Raw genomic sequence first — 23353 nt, 5'->3', positions numbered from 1 at the left:
GCTGGCACCGGGGGCTGTGGGAACACTACGAGGGGCTGCTCTCGGGATGAGGACTTCTGCCAGTCCTGCTCCCCTCCTGGCCCAACCCTGCAGCCACGTGCCATTGCTCACGGGCCAACCCTGTGCAAATCTGGGGGTGCAAAGGCAACGGGGAGCCAAGGTGCACTGTGGGGCTCAGCGTCATGGGGCAGCGTAAGTGTGTGACTGTCGTCAAGCTGATTAACCTTGCTGAGCATCTGGAAACAGAGAGGAGTAGTAATTGCTGCAGAATTTAGTGTGCGGCGTCTTTTAACTTCACACTTATTTGCGGTGCTTTCTAGACTGGAAAATTTCCAGACTTTTCTAGGATGGGAAAAGCCACGATGTTATATATATAAATGAAACAGGCTTTGCATCTTGATTCATTCCTAACCTTATTACTGTGTGACAGGATCGGTTATCTCACCAAGGGGTGGTATTAATTAAGGTTTACAAAATATTTTGCAATTCTTGGGAAAAATGCATCACAGAGCTATGTTATTACTTGAGCTATTTATTAGATGGCAGCTGATATGTGAACCCTTCTGCTTGTAAATGTCTCTGATCGCGTTTCAGTGTAAACTGCGAACTTCCAAACTCATTTGGAAAATCTGGTTTTCAAAAATCTTACTCTTTTTCTCCCCCCCCCCCCCCCCAAAGTGGGAGGGAATCACAGATGATCTTTCACATGATTCTTCCAACACCCAGTCATTCATCAGCAGAGACTTAAAGATAATAAACTTTTTGTTTCAGGCAATTACTTAATCTCGACAAACTCCTGTGTTAAGCAGGGCTATTAACTGAGCAGGCCATAAATCAGCGTGTTGCCAGGTGGGTGAGTCTCCTGAACTGCAATCACTCTTCAGGACCTTCCAGAGACCCCTTCCCGTCTTAAGCACCCTCATTACACAAGCAGCATGCTAACAACCCGCACTTTGCATGAGCTGCCCAGAGAATCCACTGCAAACTGCACCGGGACCATTTTTAACACCAGTCGGAAAATTTGCAGACCGAGGCAGGATGATACATGGCCGTTATTAGCCTGCACCAAAAGCACAGCTGGGTAAAACAGATAACTTCCTCACCCCCCTGCTCCTCAGCCCTCGCGCCTGGCTGAGAGCGGCGGGCTGCCGGGCGCGTGGTTAAAAGCCAGCTCATGCGCTATCCTCTCCGTCTTTATGGACTAGGAGTGCTTTGGGGACTGACGTCGGGGAGCGCGAAACCTCCCAAAATCCTCCTCTGAAGGCCACCGAGATGCTTATCACCTGGCTATAAGTGCAAGCAAACTACCCAGCCCTGCGGTTTTGTCATGACTCTAGCAGAAAGCAGGCTTCTTTGCTTCCATTTCCAGAAAGAACTTCGGTCAAAACACGCAGCAGACTCCATATGGGGTTTTTCCAGGCTTGATGTGTTCGATTTTACAAACGATATAAACAGACCTTTCATACGGAGGGGAAATTTTTGAAGCCATTGCCTATAGGAGCAGTTTGATTTCAGTTTGTTTTAGTGCCTGGAGGAGCATATGCATAAAGAAAGCAAACTTGCTTCTGTGGTTTGGATCGGAGAGGCTAGAAATGCCAGCGCCGCGTTTGAAGCACAGCCTTCTCCCGAAAGATCGAGACGGGCTTTGTGGCGCGACAGGGACGGGTGTCCCCGCGATGGCAGCAGGCGGCCCCGCGGTGGCAGGGGCCGCTCAGGTAGGTCTGTGCTCGGGGCGGGCTGGCGTGCCCGCTCTTGCTGGCACCGGCACCTGCGCTTGCACGGCTTTTAAGCTGGGAGTTTTTCTTCTCTAAGGCTGCTTTCCAGCTCCTGCAAGTTGTGCCGGCTCCTTGTGCCAACAGCTCCCGGTGCGTTGTCGCACCTGGACAAATCCATCCGTCCCGATGGATGTGGGGAGATGTACGATGTGCACAAACTGGCAGTGGGCACAAACTGGCGTGCAGGAGGCTCCCTCTGACCATCAGGCGGCACTTCTGTGCTGTGCGGGTGGCTGAGCCCTGGCACGGGCTGCCCAGAGAGGTGGTGGAGCCTCCTCCTTGGAGATCTCCAGAAGGCGCCTGGATGTGGTGCTGGGCCCCCTGCTCAGGAGCTGGAGCAGGGGGTGGCCTCCAGAGGTCCCTTCCGACCTCAGCCACGCTGTGACTTGGTGGTTTAGTTTCAGCCCATCTTCTCATAAGCACAGTCTGGCCAGCGCTGGAGGCAGCTGTGTCCCCAGGACAGGCACCTTGGGGCCAGACGTGTGAAGCTCACCCAGCTGACTTCAGGAGGGGATGTGCTGGGTTAGTGGGGCCCAGTCAGCCATGCGGCCACGCAGAACCAGCCTGGCCCTGTAACAGAGTGCCTTCAAGTGGGGACGAGTGGCCGAGGGAGGTCAAAACAGCTGCTCTCAGCGGCAGCTGGGGCTGGAAGTGGTGGCTGGACCGCAGCCTGAGAGCCTTCTTCGCTCATTCTCGTACCAGCTGTCTCCTGGTAAACTGGTTCAGGGAGTAGATCCAGCCAAAAACCCGTGCAATAAAATTTCAGGTGATTAGTTTTCAACTGGATGAACTCCCTGAGCTGGCTGGGCGTGTGATTGTGTGAGCACCCGTGCCACCTCCGGGGAAGGGTGTGAACGTGTGGCTGGGGGCGTGAGGCAGGCTCCGTTTGGATGCTAAAAGACATCCCCATCGGTAGCGCCGCTCCGAGGGATGCAGCTTGGGATGATGCTCATGAATAAGCTTTTATTTGCATGACTGGAAGGCGCACGGTCAGGGCTCCGCTGGACCCACTGTCGGAGGAGAAGTGTCGTGCAGAGAGCGCTGCGCTCTCCCTGCTTTCTCATTGACCACTTTTGCCCCCTGGTTCTCAGGCGGGGTGGTTGCCAACAGCCCGAGGCTGCTGGGCCCCATCCCTCCGCATCTCGCCCTGCAGAGATCCTGGGCTTGGTCGTGTCGGATGCAGCTGGGGGCATCGGTGTCCTCTGGGGCTCCTGCTGCCTCCTGGTTACAAATGCCAGTTAATGCCTTCTCCACAGTGCCTCCACCTAACAGCAAATTACAGCTTAGCCTTTTATATTACCAGTGGTCGGAAGCTGTTGCACTTTTGAGAGCTGAGAAGAGGTTTGCTCAGACGCAAGCCGCAGCAGCAGCGGAGCCGTACAGAGCAGCACGGCTGCACTCATGAACCGCTCTAAGGGATGCGGCTCCCACTGTGAAATGAGCCTTAACATGAAATGCACGGGGGAAGATGCTGCGGAAAGAGTTCGCCGTTCATTGGCCTAGTCCCAGAGCACCGAGCACGCAATGGCAAATCCCCTCGGCCCATTTTTTTGTTTCTGGAAATTGCTGCATCAGCTGGAGGTGCGGGCGCTTACTGCATTCGGATGCTACTGGCTTCCGAGCGGGCAGGATAATAACAACGTGTGGAGGAAACTTCTCCCCTAAACTCACAGGCACGCTTCCTTCTGTAAGCGTATCTTTCTTGAGGGACCCATATGTTTGCAGAGATGCTCTTGAGATCCCGATTCTTCTCCCGCAGCCGCTGCCGGGAGCGCACGCAGCCCCCGTCCAGGCAGGCACAAGCGAGCCACCAGCTGCTCTGCCCCTCTGCCTGCCCGCCCCTCGCGCCCCGGGGTGCCTTCCGAGCTGCTCGGGACGGGTTTTGTTTTTCCTTCCATTCTCCCGCGGCAGCTGTTGGGAGAACAAGCCCCAGGATCCATCTGGCCCTCCGAGCTTCCCGGGCCGCGTGTTTTCTCGACAAAGCGGCGTTGGCCGCGCTGTAATACAAGAGTTACATTATAAAACTGCGACTTGCTAGCAAAGCAAACTGCCTTTTATTCGCTGCTGCTGCTGCCTTTCTCCCTTTAGAATTGCAGCCGCGGCCGCACCACAATGTAGCTTCAGATCCGAGTCAGTCTAGAGGGCTGCTTTTTTCTTTTTTTTTTCTTTTTTTTTTTCCTTTCCCCTCCTCTGCTTTCTGGAGGAGTTGGCACAGCCCTGTGTTATTAGGACATAAGCCAGCTTGTTCTAGTGGAATTTCCTGTCTGATTTTAATTTCCCCCTCATTTTTTTTCCCCCCCTCAAAGTGAGACAGAAAAGCTTTTTAATTGCACTGCCGTAGGTTGGCCTTTCGGGATATTATTATTATTATTAAGTACTTCCTGTTGGGATGCGGCACATGAGAAGTACCCTGGATCTCGGTGCAGTCGGGGCTTGTGGCCGCGTTGTTTGTTAATAACCGTCAGATTGGCAGCGTCCTCAAAATACATCTTGGCATGACAAGCCGGGCAATTAAGTGATTTTCAAGACTCTCAACATTTGCAGCTCAAGACCTGCGGAATTAATAAGCTGCACTAGGTCTTTTCGGTTTTGTTTTTGGCTGTTCAGTAGCTGCAGCTCCTCATTCATCTCACAGAAAGCCAGCGCCAGTGGGAAACTCTTGCTCTGGAAATCAGCACGGAGGTAGAAACGTGCCGTCACTCCGCCGATGGTTTGTTTTGTCCCAAAGAAGGATCCAAGGCTGGCTTAGCAGAAAAAGGCTTTTTTTCTATTTTTTTTCTTTCTTTCTTTTTTTTTTTTTTTTTAATTTCCCAGGAAGTGAAAGTCCTCGGCGATCTATTTCAGAAACTTCCCGTGTTGGCAGATGTCACTGTAAAAAAGTCAAAGCACTCCAAGTTCATCACTTCCACGTTCTTCTTGTTTTCTAGAGTATAATAGCACATAAACCACTCGGTTCTCTTCTGGGCTGTTTCTGACAGCAGCTGCAGGTTCCTGGAAGAAGTTTTCTGACGGAAAATGGCTCTGCTTTTCAGCCTCCCGCCGGCTCAGGCTATTTAGGGCTGCAGATGACGGCTGGTGGCAGCAATGCTGCTCTGGAGACATCGCTAATTATTGCGCTCCGGAAAACCATCGGAGCCTCCGTGTCAGGCAGACCTGGACACCCTGCTGCGGGATTCCCCGGCCAAACCTGGCTGCCGAGAGCCCTTCTTGCACCTTATTTACCCTTCCCTGACGGATTAAAAAAAAAGAAAAGCAATAAGGATTCACCCCCTTATGGCTCCCACGTAGCAGTAACCTGAAGACCTTAGGAATCCTTGTAGAATAATAAGTAATTCATCGCTTTTATTCACAGATGCCTACCTGAATGTCTGAAACTACTTTCATAGAGTTGTCTGCCAGCTGCAGAAAATCTGTTTTCTTGCCAAGAAGGAAAGCGCTCCAAAACCGTACAGCTTTGGTCACACGTGAAGCGTGCTGCAAAGCCACCAGCTCCGGTGCAGGGACCTTGCAGAGCTCCCGGTGTCCTCGTGTCCCCGCCGGCAGCGGCCGGGCTGCCCCTGGCTGGGAGGTGGCGGTGGGATGTCGGCCCCCAGACCAGCGGGGGCCGAGGCAGCGAGCCCCCGGGCAGCTCTTCAGAGCCAGCAGACAGCAGCTGAGGGATTTCAGGGTTTGATTTCTTAATGGTAAGAGTCGTCTTCTCTGTAGAAAATGTCAATGAACTCTTACATTTTTAATCTAAATTTTCCGTGGAGAAGGAAAGGCCATTTTTAGCCTCACTGTAATTGTTCCAGTTCTCGTGTCCAGGAAAGGATTGACAGGTTTAATGTCCCTAATGACGGTCACGTGGCGCGGAGGAGCCCTGTGAAGAGCCCCAGGATGGGGCTGACATTAAGATGAACAAGACTACCTTGCTTCCATTCAGGCCCCAGTTCATTTAAGCACTCTGCCTCCTTCTTGGGCTGGGGAAGAAAACTGGGGGGGGAGGAATGAGCCACTGGGCTAGCCAGCTCTGGGGGTCACCTGGGACCACCTGGGGGGCTCATGGGACAGGTTTGCTGTGTCTCATGGCTTTTATAACAGCTTTTATTATGCAGGCAAACCTAGGAAGGTGCTTTATTCTGCATAAAGTATGCACTGCATCCCCATGGGCATCCAAAGCCCATGTCCTCATTTCTGTAGTCTGCTCCTTGCCGTGCCTCAGTTTCTCGGAGTGTAAAGTCACACTGACTCTGTCCTGCAGGTGCTTTGAGCTGTCTCTACTGTAATGCTTGTTTTGAGTTTATTTTTTTCTTGTTGTTGTTTTTTGGTTTTGTGTGTGTGTGTGTGTGTGTGGTTTGGCAGCTGAAAAAGGGTAAGACATTTTAGATTATTTCTTTTGTACTTTGCATATATCTGTATCCCAGCCAGGCCCCTTCCCCATCTCCCCCCCACTACCCCTGCAAGGTAGTTACCATCACCAGAGGCATTTCTCCTGTAGAACTTGGTTTTGTTCTCTTTGTTGCTGACCTTAATGAGTAGTTTGGCTTTTGCTGTGTCTGACCCATGTTTACACTAAGCACGTTGCCTCCTCCAGCGTCCTGAGGTGTTGTCTGAAAAAAATAGTTTGATAAATCAGGCTGCCACCGTCTTTCCTCATTACACGTGTTAAAAGAAGAGAAAACTGGTTCTGGCTCCTGCTGGATGGGAACAGCTGTTTGGATGTGCTTCAAAATGGTCTGTAATAGTCAGGATGGGAGAGGGGTCTCCCTTGGGTGCGCTGGTGGGAGTCCGCCTCCCATTTATCCTTCCCTTGATGTTCATAGCAGGCCAAAATGAATCTTTGCCATGGTTTTACCCATGAAGTTCCTCTTCCATTTTTGTCAAAGCCACTGAACAGGTAATAAAACAAAGTAATAATTAACTGATAATAATTGAAGTATGCTGTACGAAAACCAAACCAAATGCTAACAAGCCAAACAAAAGAAAAGCATGCACGGTGCGGCCCTGTTTATAGTGCTGTCTGCCGGAGTCATTATACACGTTGATATAATAATACTGAGCACTTAATTACCACATCATTTTTAAAGCGCTGTATAAACATTAACCAAACCTCTGAGGTGGGGAGGTATTATTATCTCCATTTTAAGGAGGGGAAATTCTGACACGGCGAGGTTAGTCAGTAGTTGAGCATCGTGGAGGCAGGCTGGAGCGGAGGCTGCAGCCTCACGGCCGCTCCGATTCACACTGGGGTTTTGGAGGCTGCTGAAGCACCTGAGATTTACCTCTTTTGGAGGTAAGCACCCACCCGGCGTATTTTGCAAAACACCAAAACAACGTTTGAGGCTCAGCTCTCTGGCGGGGGCTTGGTGGGGCTGAGAGGAGGCTGCTGCCTATGTGCACCTCGGCCCCCTCCCCGTGCCGCCTGGAGCGGTGGCTGTGGGAATGGCTGTCCCCGCGGAGCAGTTAATATTCGGCGTGGCGGTACATGACTTCATCCGAGGAGAATCCCACAGGCACACCAGTGTGATCTGCTCTGTCATGTTTCTGTGACCCAATTTTCCCCGTTCTTTGTCTCAGACCTTCCCTGACCCCAGCCCTATTATCTCTTCCAATAATTCACCCGGGCCATTATTAATGGTGCATTAACTTTGGCTGTGCTTTCAGCAAAGATGTTTTTCTTGTGCTTATTCATTCGCTCAACTCACTTAAACAGCGAGATCATTATTCTGGGGACGTCACATGAACACAAAAACACCTCCCTCGCCGACACCTATGGCCCCGCAGCACTTTGCTGGAGGGGCAGTGATCCAAGCACAACACCGGGACGCCCGCAGAGGCGGTCACGGGGGCTCCAGGAGCCACCCACACACTCGTGCACCCAGGGACGGGTTCACCTCCCCTGCCTGCATGCCAGGGCTGGGCGCACTGGAGCCCAGCAGCTCTGAAGTGAGCAATATCTTTGCGCTAAGGCTCTGGAGCAATGCACAATTCGCTGCGTGACGTTTCAGGACAAACCTGACGTTTGCCAGCGTAGAGTTGTTGGATGCCAAAATGCGTCCCTTTAAGTTGGGGACTTTAAAAATGAATGCCACCTCTGATTTAACTAATGCTTGATGCTTTGGGCTGCTTTGGGTGATGAGTGATTGAAGGGCACATCATGTTCATTGTAACTTTAACCTCACCTTTGAGAGGAGAGCGAGACTCAGACATCCGAGAGAAAACATGGGCAGTGAGAAGGGCCTTTGCTCCAGAGATGGGGAAAACTAAAAAGTGCCTGTTCTTGTGTCTTAGAAGCTTGTAGCGGTTGTTTCCCTGTTATCCTTTTCAAAGGAGCTGGAACCTGGAAAATAAGAAGTACAAGCTTCGGTGTCACATTAAGCAGCATCCCACCACCGCCAGTGACAGGGAGGTGAGTTGAGCCAGCACAGCGCTGCTGCTGCTGCGTAAACCCTTGCTGACGCTTACCAGCATCTTCTGGCACATCCCCGTCTCATTTTTTCTGGGTCAGCTGTTGGCGCAAAGCTGCTAGTGACACTGCAGTGACAGGATCGCGTGAGCTGTTGTTTGGAGAAGTTTTTCTCCCATTAATCCAAACCAATCCAGTCCCCTGGGGCTCCGAAGCCTTTTTGAGATAAAGTTGCAGTTTCTGCCTGCTGTGGTTGAGGTTCGCTCTGAAACCTGCTACGTGTTCGACTGTATAGGCTTGGGCAAGTTATGCTGCTTTACTCTGTTTCAGCCCCACTCGAGTGAAAAAAACGCGCGTGAGCATTTGTTTGTCTTCCTGAGGAGCTTTGTTAGTCTTTGCAAGGCAGCTTGTGATCCCCTTGTGAAATCCATGTCGTGCATCATAATAATCATAGGAAATCAAGCCAAAAGGCATCTCAAGAGGCCACTGTTTGTTTTTCTCCTTTTGTAAGATGGGCGGCCTTGCAAATTTGTTAGGAAAAAAACATGATAGGTATTGAATTATTCTGATAGCAGTCTTTCACTTTTTTCTTCAACAAATGACTTTTCCTGTTGATTGCGAAATGACTGTGCTGATGGCAAAGGAGCTTGTTCTGGGAGGGGGCTGTCGGACACCCGTAGGAAAAACCACATTTCTCAGCCCACCTGATGGCTCGGCAGCATGCACGTGCTTTAGATAAATCCACAGGAGCCCTGAGCACATCGGGTGGCACAGAGGGTGCGTGTGAGGCTTCTGAGCTGTCTCCGAGCCCTGGCCTTGCTGCAGCACCCCAGTTGCAGGTGGGAGTTGCAGACGGCCTTTGAGGGAGTGCATGTTTGGGCTTCCCCCATCTGAGTCTGTCCCTGCCACCGGGGACCACTCTGTGCTTCCAGCTCTGCCCCTCTCACCAGAGGAAGGGCTTTCCAAGCTATTTTTATCAAAGTTAACCTCAAATGAAACCTGATTCAATGGTAACGGGTCTGATTTCTTTTCTGCTGCTGCCTTTTTTTAAGTGATCACGTGGAGGTTGAAGTATTTGGAATTGAAAAAGTTTGTTTGACCCTTCCTAATTCTCCTTTTAGGGCTCAAAAAGAGCAGCTGCGGTGGGTGATGTAAGAATGGCTCCTTTGCTCGCTGTACAAACCCGTACGTGCAGTGTGTGTTTCTCTTGAAGTGCAGGTTTATCTGCAGAGATAATCAAAAGCCTGCATCATCCTCAAAAAATGCCTGTTTCTGATGCCTCCCTCCCCGATTCCTGGGATTTTCGGCAAAGGGACATCCCCTTTAAACCTACATTTCTGCTTCATATCTCTTCCCTTTGAAGCCAGAGGGTTGGCTGGCCTTTGAATAGGCAAGGATGAGAATAGAGCAGTGGGAGGTCCGTGTCTTGCTCATAAACCTTGGCCAGAAAATCAGTTCTGACAAGTGGGGACAGGTAGCGACGTCTTTCCCCTTATCAGGCAGTGCGGCGGAGCAGACGCATTCCTGCAGGAGGAGCAGTTGGGGGCAAGGTGGGGCCTCCCAGCCTCTACGGCGTGTGCTTCACCCCAGGAGCTGCGTGCCACAGCCTTAATGAGGAGCGATGTTATTTCTGTGAGAAACACCCTGTTTTTCCATCGGCCCTGCCCCTTGGGTGCTGCTTTGATTTCTCCTTCGGTTTTTCTCTTCCGTCCGTGGGAGTTTTTCTGTTGTCCCAGTGCTGCGGGACCTTGGGAGATGTCCCTCTGTGCCTCCTCGCAGCAGCGTGGCCTGGATTTTTCCTGGGGGAACGTGTTCGCCAGGCCTCCCGCTAAAAGCTTCCTCACTCTGTGAAACAATCATCATTAGCGCTAATTGGGCAGCTTTGGGGTTAAATCTGCAAAGATTGCTTGGGTTTGGTAAATCCTCTGCCACCGCAAAGCAGATAATGCTAAACAAAAGATTGCCTTGATTAGATTAAAGTTGGCAAATTCATTGCCCTAATCATCATATTGCCCTTCCCGTGGCTATTCAGGAATACATCACCGTGACTTACTTGAAGTAATTGAATATAATTGTCTTTTTAACTCCTATGTGTAAAACATCCATCTTTGTTAGCGGCGTGCGCTGCTGTCCTGCTGCCAGCTCCCCGTCCTCTTCAGGAGGGGTGGGAAGGAGAAGCAGAGCCGGGCTGACGTTTATGAATCGGTAGCTGATTGCCTGTAAAACCATTCATTATTTCTGACCAAGCACCTGGAAGAGGAGAAGGAGGAGTAGCACCAGCCGCCGGTTGGCTTGGCTGGTGCTCCCAGGCAGGGGAGCAGAGGGAAGCCCCAAAAGTGGGAGGATGCAGAGGGAGGTCACCAAAGAAGAGGAATTGCTGAGTCTGCCACCATCCAAATAGTCTGAAATGCTAAAAACAAACCAACCGTGCCTGTGGGAGGCAGGAAATTAATGGAAAATTTTCTCCCGTTAATAATGAGAGGTGTGAGGGATTCCTTTCAGGTGTCGTTTTTGTAGCAGCAGATAGCTCGGAAAGGAGGCCCAGTAACAGGCACCCTGTGTGTTCGTGTTCCCAGCTCTCCTGAGTGACAAGGAAAGACTCGTTTTGCACTGAAAGTTTTGATATTAGCTCAGCCATCACTCATTGTCTGTAGGCAGTTACAAAACAAGATGTAACCTGCCTTGTTTTTAAGAGATTCAGAATCCGGCCTGTTGATAATGGCTTCATCATTATTAGTGAGTTAAACTGGTCCACAGAAGGGCTAGGGATGATGACGTGACTCTCCGTACCGCTAAAACCTTACCACGAGTGGCCACCCTGTTTTGGGAGGATGCAAAACTTTACCAATGGGGATGCCAGCTGGGCTGTGCAGGTTGGCTGCAGGATCGCAGAAGAGTCCTTGCTCCTTTGGATTTATGTTCATGGAGAAGCTACAGGGTGAGTGCTGCAGGGAGCCCGGCTCAGGCTGGTAGAGGTGTCTGGTCCCCGGGGAGGAGGGCAGCAGCTCCAGGTGCCTGCCAGCCTGGGCAGCGCTTCGGGCTGAGCGTGGGTTTGGTGAGCCCGGGGACTGCTGCGCTCCTGACCTGGAAAAACACTGGCTGCCTCTTAAAACGAAGTGTCCTTGTGCGAGGGATCGTCCCTGCCCAGGACGAGCAAAGGGTGAATCTCTCTCCTGCCAAAGCAAATCCTGAAGGATGCAAGTTTATTCTCTGCCTGAGCTGCTTTGGGGGAAGGAGGGGAGGGGAGCAGCAGGGGGGGAGCAGCTAACAGTTACCCTTCTGTGTCCTGACATCAGGCGAGCTGCAAAAATGCTCCCAGTGTATCAGGTCGTGCGCGGTGCCAGCCCTGCGCCAGAGCACGGAGAGCGAGTCTGCTGCGGAGCCTGAAATACTTTCCACCCCGACTACCTTCGCCTAACGCCTTTCAGCGGAGTTGGCAGGAGGCTTGTTTTTGTGTAGTCTCTCACCTCTCCCGGCAGCCCGGCTGACGCGCCTGTGCCACGCTCGGGGCTTTGTGCGCTGCGATGGGGGCAGGAGCCGCAGATCCTCGGGCTGATACGCAGGGAAGGACGCGCGCGGGGATTTCGCCCAGGCTTCGCGCGACGCAGCCGGGAGGAGCGCAGCCTCACCGGATGGAGTCGGCGTAGCTCCGTGGCGGCTGGAGTCACGGAGGCGAAAGGCTGAATTTTAAGTCTTCGACAGAAAAAGAGCTTGGCACTGCGGGAGTTTGCTCAGCATCAGCGAGAGACGTGGCCCAAGCCTTGGCACTTGGGGTTCGGATGGTGCTGTCCCACTCGACAGGGAGATGCTACCTTTCGCGGAGGCAAGTGGCAGTGAAACGCCGAGTGCGGACTGGGTGTCGAGGTGCTCACTTAGAAGATTGAGTTTGGTTTGCTTTCGGTCTGCAGTCAGACCCAAGGGCCTCTGCCAGAAGCCAGTGAGGGGATAGGAGGTGTTGGGACAATGTCAAGTAATCTTTTGTGAGGAGCACTGGACTGCCTGCGAAGGCAGAGCAAGACCGGCCTTGCGCATTACAGCCCATCGCTGGTGCAAATCTAGAAAGCAGCTTTGTGACAGCAGGGATGAGCCGCTCAGAGGGTGACTGTATGGTACCGGTACGGAGCCTCTGCTATTTCTTTAGTTTCCATATTTGTTCTTTAGTATTTCTTCAGTTTCTGTAATTTTAGCAGGAGAGGCCCAGGCAGCCGGGCAGCGTTGTCGGGGTTGGTGGGAGAAATAACCTGATAAATTTTGCATCAGCCTGACTCGCTCAGATATTCTTGCCGTTAACTTTTGGGGTCAATAATAAATATTAAAACCTGTAGATTTAATAAGTCAATGTAGGTGTTCTCTGCCTTTTGAGACCACTTTATCTTTCCATCAAAGATGAAACAAGCTTCTCAAATGAATAAAAAATAGGGCCTCAAGTGATTACAAGTGAGAGCAATTTGGGCTCCTCTCTCAGAAGCTGGCAGTAGGCACTTTTTAGCCACTTCTGAATGCCTCCACGGTTTGCATTAGTGCTGCTCTCTCTGTTAGGTTTTTAGGTAAATATTTCCAGCCTGTGTGTACAGACCTTCGGGAGAAGTGCTTGCTGCCACTCCAGGCATGGGGGACAACGCAGGTCTGGATCCCGCCAGGCTCTGTTGAGTCTGATTTGCGTTGCAAGTCTAGTTTTCCTTGGTGCTTCCTATAATCTCCTCAAGTTCAAAGAGCGCTTAGCTGCTTGTCTTTGTCAAAAACCCTGTTGGAGATCTTTTATGTCAAAGATGTAGGATTTCTCCGCATGACTTTGATTATTTATTCATTCCACTTCTCTGGTGTATGATAGCGCTGATATCATGAAGACCCCTTGTCTTGCACTGCTCTTGCTCTGAAATTCATGGAGATTTAGTGCCTTTGAAATTGTTTTAAAAGGAAAGGAAAAGTTTTTGAAGTCCCTTTTTTTTTTTCTTCTTCTTCTATTCCCCTCCACAGTGCCGCAGCACATTTTTCCAGCCTTCCACGCTCCTTTGCCAATTGACATGCGCCACCAGGAAGGACGATACCATTACGAACCTCACTCTATCCACGCTATCCATGGGTAAGTCTTGCACCTCCGCTCCTGAGCCTCGCTAAAACCTTGTCTGCCTGCGCTGCGCCGAATCTCTGCTGAAGCGTGGGGCACGCGGTGCCCTCCCGGCTGTACGGCTCCGTTAAACCTACAGAAGTGCCGAGCAGCGCTGGGATGGGAGTCCTGGGGTTGGGGCTGGTGTATGGTTTTGCGCCCATGGAGTTTCTCACGTCACAACGTACCTGGGTCCTTTCTGGCACTGTCTTGGTGAAGCCCTAGTGCTGCGCCCTCCATTTGCAGACCCCCCCGTACTGTTCCTCCCTGCCCTGCAGTTTTGGGGAAGACAGCGAAAAGCTGCCAGGCATGCCGTAATTGGGTTTGATTTCATCGGACAACAGCCCAGACAGGCTGGGTGGTGTTTACAAAATGCAGTAGAGAGGTAGGTCCTTATGCGGATGTCCACATGCGCTCTGGAGGGGCAGGACCATGGGTTTTGATGGTGACCTCCTCTTGAGAGCACCCTGGTCTCTTGGTGGCTGATGGCCAGCGAGGACAAGCGCTGACTGGGGGCTGTGCAATCATGTTGATCTGCTAATCTGGGACATGACAGCCCAGTTGTCCTTGGAGAGCAATGAGGATACATTTATAGAGAGATTTGGGTTCACCTGCTATGATCTTTGGGCAGGGCAGGGAAGAAGGAGTCAGTGGAGTTGCGAGCAGGAGGCTGTAGTAACCATGTGGCCGGGAGGATTAATTCTCATCCCTGAAACATGCCATCCCGATGGGAGATGAGGAGCAGCCTGATGAGGTTGGTGGTCCCACAGCTGCCCCAAAATCCCTCAGCCGGTGGCTGTAACCTAAGGGGCAGTCCCAGGGCACTCAGTGTAGGGGAACCCACAAGAGCTGGAAACATTTTACAGGAAGAGCAAAGGAAAGTGAAATAGGGCTCATCGAGTAAAAAATCTGATTTGTTCCCTCTGTTGTCTCAAAAAGGGTCAGCTCGCCGTGGTTTTCCAGGGCTGTTTTAGAGCCATGCTTTTTCTGGACAGGTGTGAGCAGGTAAACAGCCCTTGGGAGGCAAGCAAAGCAGAAACCAGCAACCATGAGATCTGTGGAGTCTCACGGCTGTGAGGGCTTTATTCCAATTCCAAAATGCTGCGGGAAAAAATGATAGGGCATTCCCCTGGATCCTAGCAGAAGACAAGTCGTTGTCTTTTTGGCTGGCAGTCAATTTGACTGAATGTTTAAAGGGGTAGAGCAGCTCCTTCCACACTGCATGCAAAGGGGAAAAGACAGAAAGGTTGCTGAAGTGGGAAGCCAAAACTGGCGATTTAGGGGGGCTGAATGAAACAGTTCTGATCTTGTCTGCATGTACATATAAGAATTGTAGAAGAAAAGAACGCGGATTAATTCAAAACTGTAGTAGGAGACAAGTAATAAGCCAGAGCTATGGCTTATACTGGACACGCAGACTTCTGAAAGAGACATCTTCAAAATTGTGGTTCGGAGAGAGGGTGGCAGATGCTCAGATGTTTGGCACAAGTTATTTGTATGCCCCAGGAAGCTGGATAAAGTCAGCCCCAGCATGCTGCTGCAGGGCATGGCTAGGTCTGTCCTCTTGACGGGCTGGCACTTTGGAACGCGTGCAGCGACCATGCTCCCCTTCACTCCTCCTGGTGCTGCATCTGCCCAGGGGCACCATGGCAGTGATTTTGGTAGGGCCATTGAGCAGGCTGTTCTCCAAAATTCGACCCAGAGCTTGCCGGTTGGTGCCATGTACCCGGGAATCATATTCCCCCATGATGGGAGCCAGCGTTTTATCACATCGGGGTTCTCCAACTGATCAACCCTGGCCAAGCATACAGTGCTGGCAGATAGGTGTTCGGTTCATCTGCGCCAACATTAATACTCTGCTGTCTTAGCGGTGTCCACATTTGTCCATCAGGGGACCAAGAGTGCCCTGCTTAGGGTATGGGTAGAGTTGTTTGTAAATACCTACTGTCCTCCTTATTTGTGACCCTTCGCCTTCCCAGCAGCAGCTTTCGCAAAAATGACTTCTGAAGTACCAACGGGAAAGTTTGTTTGTCAGTCTTAGAAGAGGAAACGGTTTTCTTGGAAACTGTGGGTAAGATCAGACTTGTTCCTTGGACATTGTGCTGAAGGGTGAATGGGGAAGCACTCAAGTGGCATAACCAACCACTTCTTGGCCGTGCTTTTTTGTGCAAAGATTTCAGTGGCCTTTCTGAAGCTGCAGAAGGTACCACGTTAGTTGACTGAAATATCAAATGCAGCTTTTGTGAGCGTGCAAGTGTGTGCATGTGTCAGTGCTGTGTCCTGGGCCTTATTCTGCTGTCAATTAAAGAGGGTTTTCTTCTGCAGCTACAGCAAAGCCTGCGTTTTAAGATCAAGGGAATACAGCTTCTGTCTAGCTCTCTTTTCCAAGCGCGCAGACTATGGCATAACCACACTGGGAAAATCCTCACCAGCTGTGCAGTTAGTCTTGACCATTTTTTCTCTTAATTTTATCTGCAAATGTTTCAACCTCATCTCCAGCCCTTTCCTCCTCTAGTTTTTGTTCTTCTCTCTTGCTTTCCCCTTATCTCCTCCAGTCTCTGCTCCAGATATCACAGCATAATACTCACCACCCCTCACTGGAGGATGTCCAGCATGAAATCATCCAGAACATGGTGATGGAGCTGGGCTAGGACATGCTTAGCAGTTGTGGCTCTTGTTGGCTTGTCTGAGTGGACTCTGTGGGCACTGTTGAGCCTCTGGAAATTTGTACTCCATCCTGGTGGTGCAGAAACCCATTCTTCTGTTTAAAGTAAATAACTGGTGAGAAGGAAAAAAAAAAAAAAGGCATATTTTCACTCTAGAAAATTATGGTAAATGTTTGGAAGAAAATTAGCGTCACTGAGTTTTGGCTTTATGATTAATGGGATCAGTGCCTGACAGAGAGCCCCCAATTCATCAAGCCCATATTCTAGCTGTCTGCTGTCTTGCTGGTACCAAATTTAACTAATTACATGAACATTGCACAGCAAATTAAATGTAGTCTCTTTTGTTGCTAACTATGGGGTCTTATTATCTGCCTGCTGCGTTATGTCAAAGGTTTGTTTCCCGATTGTTTGATGTGACATGGCCGTGTGTGCTCCTGCACCGCTGTTTGCTTTGGGGCTAATGTTAGCATAAGTTGTTTTATCCTAATTGTAGGGAACTCATCTGCAGGTCTCCTGCAGGACTTTTGGCACCCTTTTCTTGAGAATATGGTGGGAATATGGAAAACTCAAACAGTAGAAGGCAAGCGCTAGGATGGGCTTGAATGATTTTCTGCATTTCTGCTCACTGTTGTCTGTTTTTCTGTTCCAGTCACTTCCATATTAAGCATGTTAAGGGCTTGAGTCTTCCTCAGTGAGCATTTAGTGTATATGTCCGGTCGCCGGTCATGATGGTAGTGCCTTGAAATATGTTTCTAGAGATCTTTATCTGGATAAAATAGTGTTTCTCCAGTCAATAGGACATCTCGCTTTTCTGTACAACCTCTCGTATTTTTACTGACTTGGTGATAACCGCTTTTTCATTTTTGGAAGTGGTGTTTTTTTTGGCATTAAGAACAATTTGGCGGAATGATGGTGCTTACCTGGCTAGTTTAGCAAAACGAAATATTTCATTCAGATGATCCTTGAGCTCTGCTGTGCAAATCAACAGAAATATTGTGGATTTGAGACATCAGTTTGGATTTTTATGCTTGTGGTCTCATGGTCATATGGAGGATGAAAGGAGAGGCAGGACTGTAGCGCAGCGGACACCGTGAAAGTGCAGACTGGAGCAAAACTAAATGTGGGAGAAAATCTCTTCCAGGACTGTTGAGTTACAGCAGAATGAATGAAGGAAATTGTATTGGCACATGTAAATTTTATGAGGCGCCAGTTCTCCAAAACAGCGTTCATTTGATATTAAGGTCACAAAATACAGCACTCAAAATCTAGGAAATAACAGAAATAAGTTTGCAGATTCCCAACCGTTTTGTGCATCATTGCAATAGTGCATTAACGTGCACAGCCGTGTTCTGTTTTTCCCCCCAGGATCCTCACCTGTTCTGTAGCACAGGATGGCCCATGCTCCATGGATGGGTAACGATGGGTGTTACGTGTGGCTCTTGCATGCAGCTTTTCTTGATTTGTCAGAATTTCACTCTGAAACATTGGTTTTAAGGCAGAGCGTAGGTCAGCGTTACCTGAGTGAAAGTCCTCAGCAGGTTCCAAGCTGAACCAAGCAGATTCACTTCATACATTAAAATAAGTCCTTTCCTAGCAGAGGGCATAGTTGGTATTTTAGTGAGCTTCTTCATGAAAGCTTGCTCCACTGGAGCCCGACTCTGCAATAACTCCCTCCTCTGTACACCAAGGGGGCTCTTCGAGGCAGCTCTGCAAGATCAAGCCCTTAACTACAGAGGGAAGCTGCTGGCAGAGACGGCAGGTGAGCGCTGATAGCTCCCTTCCACTCCCCACTTTTAGGTGTGCTTAGCTACTCTTGACTGTTTTATTTCTAAAGCACAACAAAAATAACAAAAAACTCCTTAGCTCAGCTTAAAAGTCCCTGCCAATGCAAGAGCCTTCGGGCTAACCCCTGTAAACAGCATGCCTAGGCTTGACTCAGCAAGAAGCTTTTTAACAGTAGCTCCTAAACTGTGGTTAAAACCCATCAGGCATTACACAGTGTAACAAACAAAAGCAGCCTTGTTTTTCTACTGACATCCCGGTGGTGTTACAGGATGCAGTTCTGACATTATTTATTAACAAAATATTGTTGTTGCTCTTCTGTCCACATATCAAAGTAATTTTGGAGAGGGGAAAAAAAAAAAAAAAGAACAGTCTAAGCTCATAATCACAAAATTTCATGGCTTTTGTGAGCACTCAATTGTCCCGAAGACCTAAAGATAGAGAAGATTCCACCTCCATGATAATGTGTAGTTGCCCTTAATTTCCCTTGGTAGGGTTTTTATCTAGATTTATCACGGATCTTCCTCCATTTCCCTGAGATCTTAATATATTAAAGATTTTCCCTGATATTCAGCCTACACTGTTTTCCTTTATCTGATCCTATTACACCTTCTTGTTGAAGTTTGTTTTCTTGTCGCTGTGTTAAAAATTGCAGAACACCTTTTCAGGATTGGCTCCAATGCTCCCGAGCATGTTAGGCAGGGTAATTCACAGGCGGGCAAGGTGGCTGTTAAACTTTTCATCATAAAAAGGCCGTGGCTTAAGTGTTGGCAAAATGGCCAAATTTAACCTCGAAACTATGATTTTCCATGTCGGGTATCTGTTTCAGGCTGGTTTTCTCTTTCCTTTGTTCTGTTTTTGTGAGATTCAGCCAAGGGAGGCCAAGTGGGGTTAAGGGAAAATATGTTGTTTAGCCATACAAAAAATAATAATCATCATCTTATAATGGTGCTCTGAGAAACACCAGTGTCTCCTGCTTTAGAGTTGGAATTTGCTACTGTCACAGATGTGCCTTTTGCTGTACCTATTGGAAAAATAAAATTTAAAAAAAAAATACAGGGGAGAGGTGCTGGAGTTTGGAAGGGAAATCTTCCAAGTGCCCCATGGCACTGACCGCGCTCCAGCCCAGCCAACTGGGGCTGTCCCATCAGTGCTCCCCATTTTCTGTCGGGGCTCTCACTCATCCCATGCACCCTGCACCATCAGGAGTGCGTAGAGCAGCTTCGGTTGTCCTTGTAGGATAGTGCTCTTGTGAGGCTCCAGCTTTGATCCCACCAGGCAGCTTGGGATGGGACCCAGGTAAAAGTTGTTCCCGCAGCATGGACGCTGCTGGACTGAGCTGCAGAACATATGCATCAGTAAAACGTGTGTGTTTTCGTATTTACTCTGCTACCAGAGGAGAAAACCTTTGGCAGGTTGTGATTGATGGTACTGTGCTGCTTTGGAGATAGAGCGAGCTCCCTCCAGAGTCAAAGCAAACAGCTGCTCAGAGAGGCCTTCTTATGTGTTTTGCAAACTTTTACGACTTTCACCAAATAGACACGTCGCTCATTTGGGAAACAGGTTTGGGGGCTCCCACATCCAATTTATTCTGTTCCCTTCTTTCCCACATGCTTCTTTTATTTATTTAAGAAAATAAGAATGTGCGAGTGCGCGATGGTTTGCAGAGGCTGGTCCCCTCCAGAAGGCTGGTTCAGACCTCTCCCTGCTCTGTAATTAGCAGGAGTGTGTTGCTTTTAGGTGGCTCTTTGGTAACCTACAGGAGGTGATTTGGGGAACTATCAATACCGCTCTCACTGTAAAACTACCAGGATTAACACTTGATGGTTACCTGATCCTTCTCCAGGAGACTACAGATGAAACTGCTCTTCTGTTTTAGGAGCTGGAAAAACTACTTTAATTCCATCTTTAATTCCATCCTTCTCTAAAATGCCCTTACAATAATTCTCACCCCTTAATGTTTTGAGAGCTAAGAAAAGTCAGGGCTAATTAGCTGTCTGAGACTCATTCAGCTCCCCAGAAGGGGCTTGTGGCATGTTTTCAGGTCTCAGGACTTTCCTGTACACAGTGTACCCATCTGTGCAGAAACTGAGAAGGTACACACTTAACGTCTTCTGACCTCAGTAGGATGACAGCCTAATCCAAAATCGTGATCAAGGCATGAATGTTTCTGTAGGTTTTTCCAATCTGGATAAACCATTCTAAGGGAATAAATCTCTCTTTTGAACCTGGTTAACAAGTTTCACGCATTCTTCATTATAAGAGGTATTTGCACATTTACGCCGTTATGAAATTGAGAAGATAGTTTCATCGTATGTATTTAATTAAAGTTGTCAGAATACTTTGAAAAACTCAGAGCTGAAATCCAGGGGGACCTGAAGGTGCATGGTTTTTGACTTTTAGTTTTGACTTTTTAGTTTTAGTTTGACTTCTGATTTTTAGTTAATCACTAAACCGTGCAGTCAGATGCAAGGTCCTGCAAATCAGACTTGGAAACATTTGGGTTGGATCTTCAGTTTCTGAGTGCTGCCATTGTCACACTGGAATGAGCGACCTCGGTGAGCTCAGGTGGAGTCGTGCCCATTAGCACTCGGTGAAGATCTGGGCCACCAAGCTGCTGGGGCTGTGACACCACAATTTACTGAGTGAAAAACTGCAGCTCTAATTTAGCCTAATCACCACCAGAAGTGTAAAAATGGCTAGGAGGTTTTACTATTGGGAATAAGAGCCTGATCTCTCAGGTCTTTTATGTAAACCTTTGGCATGTGTTCGTTTAATATGATGTCACTCTGTAATCCACCATTGCTTTTAAATGTCATTCTCAGAGCTTCATGTCAGCAAGTCTTAAGTGATAATCCCTCTGCTTACATCACTTTACAGTAGATTAAAAGTGACTTCATGCTTCTACCTTATCCGCTGTTAAGCTTGTGCTTTAGGAGAAATTTATTTGAACTCTCTTCTCCCACTGCTTTCTAAAGAGTTTCTAAAGAGAGTGAGGGTCTTTCAGAACCTGTCTTAATGGTATATCCCACTTTCCTTTGCTTTCAGCATCCTCTGAAAATGGATAAATGTTCAGTGCCAGTCTCCTGCCCTTGAAAGCTCCAATGTCATGAATTTGTTTCCTACAAGTTTTCTTTCAGCTAAATGCAGAGCACTGCCCCTCCTGGCCTTTCCTTTTTCTTAATCCTAAATAAATCCCCTTTCTCGATGGTGTTTTGCCTCTCTGATGAAGCTGATGAGCTTCTTACAGTTGTGAGGACAGGACGCAGTGAAGACTTATTTGCCTCAGTACTGCTCCTGTGTAGCACCTTCTGTCCAGCACAGGGGTGTGCGGGCTCCCCATTTCTGCTCCTGAAGCTCCAGGTTAAACTTTTACTCTATCCTGTAGCAAATTCTTTTTCAGCCTACAGAGCTCTCTCTGCAGTTCACCTCCCTGGTTCACCCTCCTTCTTTTCTGCCTGAATTTCAACCCTCTGCTCCTAGCACACCTCCTCCTGTAACACTCCCCTCCAGATACTTGCTGCATGTTGTCATATCCTTCCTCCCGCAGTAATGAATTGGCCAGGCTGCAGCCTGCAATGTATGCTCAAATATCAATCTGCTCAGCCTCCTCATTTTCATTGTGTTTCTCTGAAATCCTTCCAGTGTGTGTGGAGATAAATGGACAAAACCCATCCATCCCATTGGCTTGCTAAATGAAGGTTGCAGCACATCACTTTTCAGGTGCTGGTTAATCTGGATTCCCGGCTACCAGTGGCCATGGGAAGCAAACAACACAAGGTGCTGAGAGATAAAAACAAATAGCAGGATTGCTGGCCTGTGATAGTGGAAGAAAAATGCAGGGTTTGTAATGTCCATACAGAGCGGAAATTTTAAAATCTCATCCAAAAGTTCCCCCCACGCAATAAAGTGCAGCGAAGTCAATTTACCCTGGAAGGATGAAGGACTGAGTCAACTCTGCTGGGATTAGAACATGTGGTTCGAGGGATCCTAGGTATTTCGGGTCTGATTCTCAGACCACCCAGATGGCTGGGGGGAAAGGAAAAAATAATAATAATAATAAAAAAAAGGACCCTATTTGGCAGAACTCTGGATACCCTGCCTGCAGCTAACGCCGTGCACTCACATCTGCACAAATCAAAGGGCAGAGCTGGGTGCTGTTACTCTGACAAATCTCAGATCTGCAGAGCACTCCTGCGGGAACACGTGCGTTTAAGTGGGCTTCCTAGATCCCCGAACCTGACACTGAACCACGTATGTATGTTTTTCTTCCGTGTGCCAGACCATTTTGAGAATTTGTGATTTTACACAGTTTTCTGCCTCGGAGGCTTTTCATGTCTGTTCTTTCATGTTTTACCGTACAACTAACAGAGCTAAAGTTTAGAGCATTACTCAGGGGTCAGTTTTTAAAAAGTGCCTGTATGATTTAAGATTGTAAGTCCCACTGTACTGGGTCTGGCTAACAACATTATTTTGAAAGTGGGTGTTGTGGGTTTCAAAATAATGTTGACCTTTAGGGCCAGCTTGTCAACTGCTAGAAACACAAAGGCACAGTGGGCTTTCCAAACACAGCACATTCCAGTTAATGTCAAACTCTCCCAAGCTCCATTGAAACTCAGGACCCCCAGGCCAGCCCTGGTAAAGGAGTTAAGTACCTAGAAATTAAGAAAATAACTGTAATGAACATGTTAATGTGCGCGTTTGGAGTCCAATTTTCAATACCGAGTTGTACAGTTCATGAGTTCCTGTAGCGCTGATGGGGATGTTTTCTGCCCAGTCTTCTCTCTGTGATAAGGCCATGCATGTGTCAAAGTTTATGGAATAACATGGTATGGAAAAACTGCACTCAAGGCTTACTGGTATCAGTAGGACGGACTCCACTTTAAGGGCAAATATGCTGCATGCCCCACACTCACTTTATTGGCATGTATGAGACTGGGTTGTGATACAGCTGATGGTGGTAGCTGATAGTGACACAGGAGATCGTGACCCTCCTAGGATTTTTTTTACGCTGATACTGGGGGGAACACCTTACAGTGTGGTGGGAGCCAGGCAGATAGGATGTATCCTCTTCCACCCCCCAGGCAGCGGAAGGACACACACCGTGGTCTCCCCACTGCCAAGCGCCTGCTGTTGGATTAAATGTGAGAGTTGGGTTCCAGCACCAGCTTCTACCCTTTCTTTAAGTATTTCTTTTGTACAGGTCTTCTCACAGCAGAGGTATTACTTTTTGCCTCAGCTCATTTTCTCTCTCTTACACTCCTCCCTACCCATGTCGCTTATAAGAGCAGCTGGGTACACTCAGGGGTGCATGGAAAATATGCCAGGGCTGCATGTGGAACTGAAATGCTCATGTTGAGCTTTCTCTAGGTTTCAGTGTCTCTGAAAGATAAACGTGTTCCTAAATCCTCTGAGAGCCTTTGAAATCTTTTCCTTTTGATCCTGTAAAAGCATCCTGAATAAGAATTTGTCTTACTCCTCCTCTTGCTTCTTCATGGAGTCTTTCCTAGCTTGGTTCTGGAGCTACTTACGTGGCTTTTGATTTGCAAACCAGCTACAGAACGCGTTACCTGCTGATTGAGTGCTTCATCTGAAAGCCTCTTAAGATCCCACAGAGTAACCACACATCCCAAATTAC

At 48.8% G+C, this 23353-nt stretch overlaps 1 protein-coding gene across 7 annotated transcripts in view; it reads left to right on the top strand.

The window, feature by feature from the left end:
• The window catches only part of GLI2 (GLI family zinc finger 2), a 193005-nt gene that overhangs the window by 112379 nt on the left and 57273 nt on the right, over positions 1-23353 (top strand). For all 7 annotated transcript variants that reach the window (XM_040561197.1, XM_040561199.1, XM_040561201.1 and 4 more), the window contains exon 3: positions 13138-13243. In XM_040561197.1, the coding sequence (XP_040417131.1) occupies positions 13138-13243 (106 nt within the window). The remainder of the gene's footprint in view (positions 1-13137; positions 13244-23353) is intronic.

This window comes from Cygnus olor, chromosome 6 (assembly GCF_009769625.2).
Source record: "Cygnus olor isolate bCygOlo1 chromosome 6, bCygOlo1.pri.v2, whole genome shotgun sequence".
NCBI lineage: Eukaryota > Metazoa > Chordata > Aves > Anseriformes > Anatidae > Cygnus > Cygnus olor.
Note: the sequence above shows the minus strand (reverse complement) of the source record. Positions and strands in the feature narration are given on the sequence as shown.